General features: G+C 25.0%; 4 protein-coding genes across 4 annotated transcripts; 1 reads left to right on the top strand and 3 right to left on the bottom strand.

The window, feature by feature from the left end:
* Positions 1-2,346: 2,346 nt before the first annotated feature.
* Positions 2,347-2,745, bottom strand: OCT59_019435 (uncharacterized protein; the record flags this gene model as incomplete). The annotated part of the gene is made up of 2 exons (XM_066143535.1): positions 2,347-2,577; positions 2,641-2,745. The coding sequence occupies 2 exons, from the start codon at positions 2,743-2,745 to the stop codon at positions 2,347-2,349; spliced, it is 336 nt and encodes a 111-aa protein (XP_066005273.1).
* Positions 2,746-3,998: 1,253 nt separating this feature from the next.
* OCT59_019434 (uncharacterized protein) lies at positions 3,999-4,487 on the bottom strand (the record flags this gene model as incomplete). Its single annotated transcript, XM_066143534.1, has 1 exon — positions 3,999-4,487. One exon carries the CDS (start codon positions 4,485-4,487, stop codon positions 3,999-4,001), a length of 489 nt encoding a protein of 162 aa, XP_066005272.1.
* Positions 4,488-5,339: 852 nt separating this feature from the next.
* OCT59_019433 (uncharacterized protein) lies at positions 5,340-9,070 on the bottom strand (the record flags this gene model as incomplete). Its single annotated transcript, XM_025332668.2, has 7 exons — positions 5,340-5,502; positions 5,581-5,654; positions 5,730-5,917; positions 6,519-8,030; positions 8,121-8,298; positions 8,375-8,712; positions 8,782-9,070. The coding sequence occupies 7 exons, from the start codon at positions 9,068-9,070 to the stop codon at positions 5,340-5,342; spliced, it is 2,742 nt and encodes a 913-aa protein (XP_025169006.2).
* A 641-nt stretch (positions 9,071-9,711) lies between these two features.
* On the top strand, positions 9,712-10,391 carry OCT59_019432 (uncharacterized protein; the record flags this gene model as incomplete). The annotated part of the gene is made up of 2 exons (XM_066143533.1): positions 9,712-10,123; positions 10,309-10,391. 2 exons carry the CDS (start codon positions 9,712-9,714, stop codon positions 10,389-10,391), a joined length of 495 nt encoding a protein of 164 aa, XP_066005271.1.
* Positions 10,392-11,588: the final 1,197 nt, after the last annotated feature.

Raw genomic sequence — 11,588 nt, 5'->3', positions numbered from 1 at the left:
GTAATTTTATTCCTGCCATATTGTACCTCAATGAGCTTTATTATTTTAACAAGTCGTCTATGGGCTTTCTGCAACATGTCGGATTCTATAATCTGACTTACCAATATCGAACAAATTCTGACAAAATGAGTCAGAATTTTTCTATCTTCAGCTGAGAGATGGTCCCAAAGCGATACTGTGGCATAAATTGTGAAAAAATTTCGCCACTGGTCAGCAGTGAAGTTAGAAAATCCTTTCCGCAGTCGATTTTGCCAGGAATTTGACCCAAATCGACCGGAACTTGAAATCGATTCATTTGTTTTTGAACTTCATTGAGCATACTTGAAGTTAAGATTCCCTGATCGACCCAAATTCGCTTCACAATCCATTTTGCAATGCCTAAAAATAGACAATGCATTGATCATATGACCGTTTGGAATAATAATCATACCAATGTACTAGTATGATAGGTAAGATAGGATGGTTTGGAAGAAATAAAATTTCTGCTAACATTAATACCTGCAATATAAATTATTTCATTAATTAATAATACAAAAAAATAAATAAAATAATATGTAAATTTATATAAATTTACTTTGCCATAAATTTTAATGTAAAATCCATTATTTTCAGACTTCTGTAAAGATGTGTCCAAAAAGGTATTTAAGAAGTTTGAATGTGATGGATTTTCAGATTTTTCAACAATTTTATTTTTTGATCGATATTATCTAATGTTAGTTTTCAAAGTACTTTTCCAAATTTTTTGGCTTTACAATGAATAACTTTTTTAGCAGAAGATATCAATTCTTTGTATTTTACCTATAAAGAATATTAGAATTTATAATTAACTTTATGTATATTTTAAAAAAATTGATTTTAGTCATATCGAATTCAACTAATAGCATTCACCAATTGTCTCATTATGTCTTTTCTGTTTGATAACTAATATGGGGTTTTGACATATAATTTGCGGAGTGTTTCATATGTTTCCATTGACAATCCATTCAATGCACCATATTTTCTAATAGCAGACACTAAAAACAATCAAAATAAATTAGAATAAAATCATATACTGTATGTTTACTAGCATCCTACCTGTGTGATACTGCCAATTGTGTAATTTCAGAAAATTGCAGTTTGTAGTGAACAATGGAGAGACCAATCAATAATTGCTTCCTATAATTGATAATCTTTAGTGTATTGATGATTTCTAATGTGACTTCATGAACTTTGACTTACTCTAAAAATTTTCAGATCTTTTTCAGTGTACATTTCTTTCCTGCTTATTATGTATATCTTACTAAACTTTGCGTAAAGTTCACAAAATTCTTTACAGGTTATTTTGTTCTTTTAAAAAATTTCATCTAAGGCAAAAAGGGCAATTTTCATTATGTTACGATAGTCTGACGCAGTAAATATGTTTAAATGTTCTAATTTATGTAAGAGTTTAAGATCCAGAAAGCGAGGAATCTGATGAAGTTGATCATCAAATTTTTTTTGTAATTCTGTTCCTCCAACTGCCTTCAAAATATCTTGTGTAAATTCCAATTGGTATTTGAAGAGTCTAAGATCAATATGATGCATATAGTCAGAAATGCAGGCTTTGTATATATTTAAATTTCTGAAACAAATTATACATGTGTAAAATTTACATCTTTGAAATTCATTACAGAAATATAAAGATATTTATGGAAATTTTCAGAAGGAGTTTTCAACAGAATACACAGAAAATCCCTTCCTTCATATTTTCATAATAAGTTCTATGAGGTATATTCTCTAGTTTAAGACTCATATTGTTCAGATCACTTTGCAAAATCATGCAAGTATGGCATGGTATTTTGCACCATGCTCCTTTATATATCACAGTTATATCATCAGCTTCAAGCATATCTGTGAGAAAAAAAGATATCTGTGCAGCAAAAGTAATCACTTGTCCATTAATTCCAAAATATAGTGCTTCAGATTTTCTAATAAAAGTTGAAGTATAATTTTGAAGCATTTATGATATATATCATGCTGTAAACTTTGAAAACTTTCTGTAGTTTTGATTTCTGTATCTTGAACTTTAGAGAGAAATACTAAAAGAATTTTAGCCTCCAGCAAATTTTAAGAGTTAAAAAAACTGATGGACAATAGTTGATTTAATGATGGCCACCAGTTACCTTCAAAAGGTTCGCCAAATATTCTTGTTTTGCCTTTACCAACCTTCATTTATTTTGGATTCCTTTATGGACGAAGTTATTGGCTACTTCTGGTCATTGCAGAAAAGCTTGAATAGCACGAAAAATTGGAAAGTCTATCAAAGGTGAATTTATTTGATTAAGATAATCCATCATTGAACTTGGCAATGGTGATTTGTCTAAATTACTATGTTTGTTGAGAGATATTACCCTCTACTATCAACTCTAAAAAGTCGTAATATGCATCATTTGGCCATTTTACTATACGCTCTGGTATGGTTTTTCCATCGACTACATCTATGGTATCATCTAATGATACACCCTGAAGGTCTTCAGGATCAATGAATTCAGTATCTTCAAAGTTTACTAATTCTGATTCTGCTTCTGATTCTTCAAAATTTGCTTCTACCCTCTTTTTCTGACGTAACCTTTTTCACAAATGATAACGTAGTTTATCTTCTAACTCATCTGCAATATTTACTAAGTTTTTATCTTGAGATGAAGGTTCAAATTCCTTTATCTCATCATCTTCATCCTGTGTGGTGTTAAGATCTGAATGAATCTGTGATCTGTTAATCTGATTCATAATTAATTTCGTAAATTTGGATATCCATAGCGAATCTGTAGATCATTTGGATTATCTGCCAATATTTATCTGGATTATGATTTTTTTTATTGTTTAGATTATAACCAGATTTTAAATAAAAATTTAATAAAATTGATATTATCAATTATCAATTATTTTCATTAGATAAATAGAGATACAAAACCTATATATATATTTGTATATTATACAATTATTACTAATAAAGAAGGGTACAAGAATCTTGAAAATTCCAATATTAATATAAGCATTCATAAAGTCTTTCAACAATCCAGATGTATTTACAGGTGTGCTTACATGTTGTTGATCAGATTCATCTTCTATATCATCATAATCAAAAACGTCTTCATCTATTTCTGTGGCCGATGATGGTTTAGTCTTTTTTTAATTTCTTCAATTACAGGATTAATTATACTATACGTAAAATAAGAACTACCATCCAAATAATCAATATATCAACTAAATTTTGTATTAAATCCCATTCATGAGCAGTAATCATAATTTCCTTTAACCATATAGAATCTTTCTTTGAATTGCTATCAGTTTCACGTGCTAATCTTGTATTAAGAACATTTATTGCATCTCGAAGGAGCAGTTCTTTGATCCCTATAATTATATATTTAATTAAAATATTATATATACATTATTAACTTTAATCAAAATTAATTACCCTTTATTTAGATTTTTTTGAATATCCTCTAGCCTTTCAGCTTGTTCAATCCTTAAAAAAAAATCAATTACCCTTTTGACTCTTAAAATCAAGTTCTTGACCAGTACCAATCTCTTTCCAATTACTAGTTGTGACGTGTGTAAAGTACAGGAAATTCATTCAATACCATTCATACTTTTTATACACTTTTTAACATTACTCCCATTATGAATGCACTTTAGATCACAAATTCCAAACATTTAGGATTTTTTCAATGGCATCTTTAATGTTTTCAGCAGTATAATAGGTACAATTTTGCAATCCAAAAAAAATTTCAAGTCTTTTATTATTTCATTATCAAAACGTCTATATCTAGCAATGATATGAGGTAATTGGGTAGGGTTTACTTCATGATTATGTATATCTTTTAATGATGTACATTTTACTTGATTTTCCATTTTTGGAAATGAGAAGTTGCAGTGCCACTCATAATTTGTCTTTATAGTATCACGTAAACGTGCAATTTCTGATCTATTACTTTTCTGGATTTATATTTTCCATTTGAAGAACAACAAAATGATTTACGTCATATAATAGTAAAATTATTTGGATCTTTATTATTTCGATAAACTTGATATCCAAACCCTCTTTCTAAACAATATTGATGCATAAATGTATCAACTGATTGCCAATCATCAAAATAATCTCCTACAGTAAGATTATACTGATAAATATGTTCAGATAATGATTCAAAATGTTCTTCAAAAGGTAGTTTAAAAGGAGTTTCACAAGAAGGTTCAGAAGAAGGTTCAAAAGAAGGTTCAGGAGATAACTCTAAAGAAGGCTCAGAAAGTAACTCTAAAGAAGGGTTAATAGATAGTTTAGAAGGTGTTTCAAGAGAAAAACTATCTATGTTTGTAAAATTATGATTAAAATCTGGTTCAATAACTGGTAAAAAATTTATAGCAAAATTATCATTAAATGGTAATAATAAAAAGTCTAAAGTTTCAGAATATGGCGAAAAAAATGCATTTGTCTTATATATATCTTTATTATAATCATTAGAATCCTCCATATTGTTTATATTTTTTAAAGAAAATTATAAAAACAAAAAAAGAAAAATGGCGTTCTAAGGCTAGGGTAAAATTCACCAATGGTGAATTTCACCATAAAATTTTAAAAATTTAATGTAACACATGTATGTAATACATGTAAATTAAGGTGAAATTCACCATTAAATTACTAAAATTTGGTATTTTAATAAAAATTTATAAAAATTGAAGTGAAATTCACCACTGGTGAATTAATTTTAAATTAACCACTGGTGAATATAAAATTAATCCTAAATTTATTATTAAAAAAAAATAAAAAAAGGATGTTACAAATAAGATATGTAACAGGCTGTTACAAATACATTTTTTCTTATTAAAATATCATAATAATATTGTAAGAGCACTGTCAGATATTACCTAATATCACTTTAATATAAAAGTTTACCCCTTCCTTTTATAAAATTTATTTAATGGAAAATCCTTGCTAGTAGAAAAAGTTTCTTAGAAATCTGTTTTTATTAATTATAAAATTTTTGGAATCCTTATTAGGAATTTATATTTCAAAGAATTTACTGATATAAGACTAATTCCTACATTTAAAATATAATATATTAATTACATAAAGTTAAAATATTACCTTTTATTTTAAAATTTTGGTTATTTTAATTATAATAATAAATAAATAATAATATATAAAAAGCCGTAATAAATAAAACTAAATATTAAGAAAATAAAATATATATTTATTTGCCAATTAATGTTTTTTTTATATATAACTATAAGTTTATAATAATAATTTATCAAATTTCTTATTAGTTTCAATAAGTAAATTTTACATAATTATTATTTATTCTTTAGAGTTATTATTTGCTTATTTAAACTATTTGTTCAAATTCTTTTATAATAGAATTATGTTGAATTTTAAGTGCTTTTAATAAATTTTGATCTATTTTTAAAGATTCATCAATATTCCATTCATTTTTTCTAATTATTTCTATAATTTTTTTTTGAGATTTATTAACATCAGCATAATAATATCTGAAAAATAAATTTGTATAAATTAGTAATAATATTAAGTAAATAGAATTCTTTATAAAAAATAATAAATCAACATACATTACTTCAGGAAACCATGCCTTCCAATATTTTTGATATGATGTTAAGTAAAATAACTCAATTTTAATTAAGATCTATAATAAAAAAAAGAAGATTTTAGTATTTTTAAATATTAAGCAATTTTACTATATTAAATAATAATATTATACCTTAACCTTTAACATCAATTGTAGGATTTTAAAATTATTATTTTGATTTTGATATTGATTTATTTCACTAAATAACTTGATAAACACAATTAAAAAATATATAATAATCAATAATGTAAAGAAAACTGTCAATATTAGAAATGTTGGTTTTTTTTCATCTGATAAATTGAATAATGCATTTGAATCACCTATATAAAGTAATAAATAATTTAATTAAAGTTAATTATTAATGAATGTTATGATTTAAAATTAAAATAAATAAAACTATACCAATAAAAAACAAGTATATTGCAAAAACTGTAGTTTTAAAATCTTGTGATAGTAAAATATTAGTTGCATGTGCAAAACTTATTATAATAATAATCATTAAGATTATTAAAGAAAAATATACTTCTTTTATAATATTAATAATAAGTGAAAAATATATACCATAAGATTTAAATATTCTAAAAAATAATAATAACTTTAAATCTAATAATAAACATGAATAAAATAGTAATTGAACTATCCAATCATTTTTATTATGGTTTACTAACCAATAAATAGAAGTGTATGTTGGAAGTAAATATACAAATATATCTATATGTTTCATAATAATTAGTATATTTTAAAATAATTAAATGATTAAATTAAACATTATATATATAGTTATATACATACCAAACCAGTTCCAAGGATCATAAAACCATTTAATAGGATTATATATAATTTGAAGAATTTCAAAAAACAAATGAAAAAATCCAAGTATAATTGAAATGATTAAAAGTGGATTTCGAATATTATCATTACAATAAATTGCAGCAATAAAACATCCAAATAAAGCAAGAAATCCAATCCAAATTGTATAATAATAATATTTTCCATAAGCATTCCATTTAAAGTTAATTAATGCTTCTCCATTCCATGTTTTAAATATTTCTTTACTTATTGTTTTAGTAAATGGACTAGATTTCAAAAGCCAATTATAATTTTGTGAATAATTATTAAATTTAATATAAGGAATCATAAAAGTAATCATTGGTATTAATGTATGTTTTGAAGATTTTGAAAAATATTGATTAAAAATATGAGCAGCTTTTAAGGTTATTTTCAATAAATGGGAATATTTTATCAAAATAAAAAAACTTAAATCAATTATTTGAAAATTTAGGGAAAAAGAATGAAGATGTAAATTATTTTTTTTGTGATTTATACTATAAAAAGGGGAATCTATAATCATAGTTGTTTCTAATGAATATCTTGAAATATATTCTGGATAATATTCATTTAATATTGGCATAGCAGAAGTAATAACACTCAAAAATACCCTATTGTTTTTTAAATCCTTTTTAAAATAAAACATACATTTTTTATAGATTACTTCTACTAATTCTAATTTATGTTCTTTAATTGCAAAAGTAAATAATTCAACACCATATTTCAAAAGACTTTCCTTATTATCTATTATATATGAAACCCATTTATCAAATGACTTGAAACTATCATAATTTGGTAAAGGTAAATTAGGCTTTGAAAATACATCTTTATAATATTGTAATTTATCCTTATATTGTTCTTCATCTTCCATGATATATAAATCCATAAAATAAAAATAATTTAAGGAAATTGACTTATTATTTTCATTAAAATGATAAATAAAAAGACCAATTGTTGTAAATATAACAATATTATTACAATTAAATAATTTAGTTTTACATAAATAAATCTTCTTTTCAAAAAGTCTTTCAAATTTATCAAGTCTTTTACAAATAATATTAGCATCAGAACTGTTGTTAGAATCGGATCTATTAAGATCAGAATTGTTGTTAAGAACTTTTAATTCCAATCTAACTTCATATTCAGTTGCTTTTTTAATTATTATATTCCATATAAATAAACCTTCTTCATTCTCAAGTTCACTTCTGTTGTCAATCAAAGATGAAGTAACTTCTTCAAATAATTCACATATAATACTCATATCTGGATTAAATAAATTAAAGTTTATATCATCATAACCATCACTATTTTCTAAATTTGATTCTTTAGGATTTTGGGGTGAAACTATTTTTGATAATTGTTCTGTAAGTTTAATCTTCAGAACAAACCCATCTAGAATTCCAAATGCGTAATTGGTTGTAGTTGTTTTATTTAGAACGTTATTTGGAAAATTTTCTAAATTATTAGTTTGAAATTCCTTTAAACCATTTTTCCAACATTGTTTCATGACGGAATTACAAACTTCACTGTTTAGTATACAGCTGAATAATAATGGGTGTAATCCAATATGACTAGTATGATTCATAAACCTATATAGTTGATCATCTAAATAAAGCAAATAAAGGAAATTATGAATCGATATTAATAAAAGCTAATGGTATAATACATAAAACATAAAAATAAAAAGGCAAATACCATTATTTATATCCAAAGAAGCGATAGTAATTCCTAATTCAATTGAATAAATAATAATTTTATCTTCATCTTTAATTTCGTCTTTAATTTCGTCTTTGATTTCATCTTTGATTTTATCTTTGATTCTCAAGCAAATAAACTTTTCATTACTTGTAATATTAAGATCTACTGCTTTAAACTATTAATTTGTTAAAAATAGATAATAATTAATTATACATAGTTTTAAAACGAATGATTTTAATATAATTTACTACCTCATTCTCGTTTACAAATATGCTTCTGATTGATTCTCCGGTAAGGATATTCCATTCATAAATGTAATTATTTGAAAATAGATAAAATTTATCATGTTTTGATATATGATGTAATGGTTTAAAATCGTCGGGTACCATGTAAACTTTTTTACACATCCACTTGTTATTTTTAGTTTGTGTTGAAAAGACCCAAATAATATTTTTATAATCGTAAGTATCAAAATAAAATTCACCGTATAAAATAAAATCGCCTTTTGAACTAAAGGTACAATAAAGCATTTTATGCTCAATGTCAAAATTTAGTCGTATTTTATTGAAACCATTCATATCAATTATTCCTAATAAAATACAAGTTAATAAGCACCCACTAATTATGAATAAATACATATTAAATAATCATTACTCACTTAATTCGTTTCCATCATCAATATAAACAAGTTCCTTATCATCGGAAACACAAATTTGGTTGATTTTATTATCAATGAGTTTAGAATAATCTTCCGTCATATTTTCAACATCCCTCCTGGAAACCGAAAGAACTTCTTCGTTGTAAACAACAAGGTATTTTTCATTTGGTGATATTTCTATCCTAGTAATAGGTTTACCATCATGTGGTTTACAACCATCGAAGGTATCGAAGGTAAATTTTGGTAATATTTCAATAGTATGTGGTTTATCTTCAATTTCAATGCCCATTTGGTAATTACTTATAAATATAAATTTATTTCCAAAGAAATTATTTTTTTTTATATCGTCCATTTGCGATTATATACTTTTATTATTTGAACCACGTGTATAAATATGCATGGCGTAAAATTCCAGAAAAAAAAAAATTTTTTTTTATTGTGAAAAGTTAATCGAGTTATTTATTTTGAAACACAAATATGCATGGATATACGTAAATTTTCAGCCTCTTGCTGAAAAAAAAATTTATTATGTAAGCATTCGACAAACAAAAATTTTTTTTTTTTGTACGTGGTTGTACGTACATGCAGGTAAGGTTGGTAAAGTCGGTCCTAGTCCGGTTTTAGTCCTAAGACTTGCAAGTCCTATCCGATGGACCTACAAACTAAGTCCATATATGATTAGTCCAGGACTTGTGTCCGACCAAGTCCTGTTCTGGACTAGATCCTAAGACTCAGCAGTTTAACGTATATCATTTATTATAAATTCTGTATAAAATTTCTTTTTTTTCTATCATTTTCCTTAAGTCGTGATCCGCGAATGATTGACATCAGATCATATGATTTGTATATAGTAAATTTGGGGTTAAGATATATAATAACTAGCTATAATAAATTTAAATCTCTTGTTGACAATCTTTAATAACCATCAAAATGGTTCAAAATTTATGCGTTACTTTAATAAAACCAGGTTCTATAGTCTCTGAGCTCCACTATAGGCCTTATTCATTTTATTGGTGGATATTTTCAGATGAAAATAAAACTTTATTTCCGATTAAACTGGGGCAACAGACTAAAGTTCACATTAATGAAGTAGACTTTATTTTAACAATACAAACCGGTTCTGGTAATAGCAAATTAATGCCAATGTACTGCTGTCAAAGTGGTTTGCATGTCGTTACAGAGTCAAGTTCTATAAAGGCTATTTCTACAGCTTACAAGAATCATTTTAATACTTCAACACGCCATTCAGGATATCAAGCAATGGGTTGGAATAACAAAAATATTCTTGAAACTCTAAAAAAAGATGTTGATTATATTTCTGTTACTGTTAATATAGGAAACTGTAAGATTTTTATTTATAGTATGGAGTTGTCATCACATAAAAAATGGTGTTATGTAAGTTCAAGTTTTCAATCATCCCTTCTTCATAGATATAAAAAAAACAATCAATTTTTGTATCACAAATTGAAGAAAAGAGATGCATTATTGAAATTTACTGAGATTTCACCTTAATAAAACAATTTATAGGTAAAACACCAAATGAGGCATGGGGAAAATTGGACAGCTGGAAAATTTTACTAGTATACAACTTTTTGGTTTTGATAATCTAATTACAACAAATTTAATTCAACAGCATCGAATACCTAAATGTACTCTTGATGACTGGAATAATGAATATATTCTAGAAAACTTATTTGATTATCATATAAAAAGAAGAACTCTAGCAAATGCTAAGGCAATAGATTATATATTACTAATATTTGTGGCAAAATGAGTAAAAGAAAATCTTAGGTTACACATGTATAAAAATAAACCATGTGAAATGGTTGTGATTGGTCATAAAATCTTACCTGGAGGTGAAGGAGTAAACGTTACTATTAAAATAATATTAGCTAATATATGTCACTGCTCTAATTAGAAATATTTTTTTACAAATTGGGCTAAATCTAAAAATCTAATAATTAACTTTGAATCTTCTTTACGTACTATATATCCAAGAGGATATGAATTTAGTGAATGTGAATTGGGTGCATGGCAAACTATACTAAAAGTAGCTAGTGCAACAAATATAACTTCTTGGTCATATAAAAAATCACAGGTCAGTAAATATGATATTTTTTATTATTTTTTTTTATTCAAATATTAAAATGAAATATTTTATATTAGTATCAATTATAAATAAAATCATCAAATGGAGAAGCAGATAAAGAAGTATTTGCTACTTATATTAAAGTGATTTTCTTACTAGTACTCCAAAAATGATGTCAAATGCAACACAAAAATTTTGGATGTGTTTTGAACATACACTTGCCAACAATAAAAAAACTTCTGATAGAAAATGACATATACTTTCTATAATTTCCAACAAATTTACCTATGAAGAATTAAAACAAAATTTAAATGTAATATAATTTTGCTTTATTTACGTGAAATTTTAATGTACATATTTTTTTAAAATTTTTTTATTTTAAAATTATATAAATAAAATATATATACAAAAAAAAGAAAAATTTGCAAAAATTATACAGTTAACCCTTATTATAATGAACTCTAGGATCCAGACCCACCCAACTTCACTATAAGACTATAGTGAAAATTTTAAAAGATTTGATTGGTTAATTCATTATAATGAAGGGAAATTTATTATAGTTGTCTGAAAAATTTACTATATCAAAAGTTTGCTATATCAAGGTTTGACTGTACAAATACAATAATTTTTACATCTTATTTATAATGAATATATACAGGTTAGTTCACATACTATTGTGAAATCTCGCAAATATGCACGTATCAATGGTTATGAAGCT

The sequence above is a fragment of the Rhizophagus irregularis genome, chromosome 29, assembly GCF_026210795.1.
Source record: "Rhizophagus irregularis chromosome 29, complete sequence".
Taxonomy (NCBI): Eukaryota; Fungi; Glomeromycota; class Glomeromycetes; order Glomerales; family Glomeraceae; genus Rhizophagus; species Rhizophagus irregularis.
The sequence above is the reverse complement of the archived record's forward strand: the minus strand, read 5'-3'. Positions and strand labels throughout refer to the sequence as shown.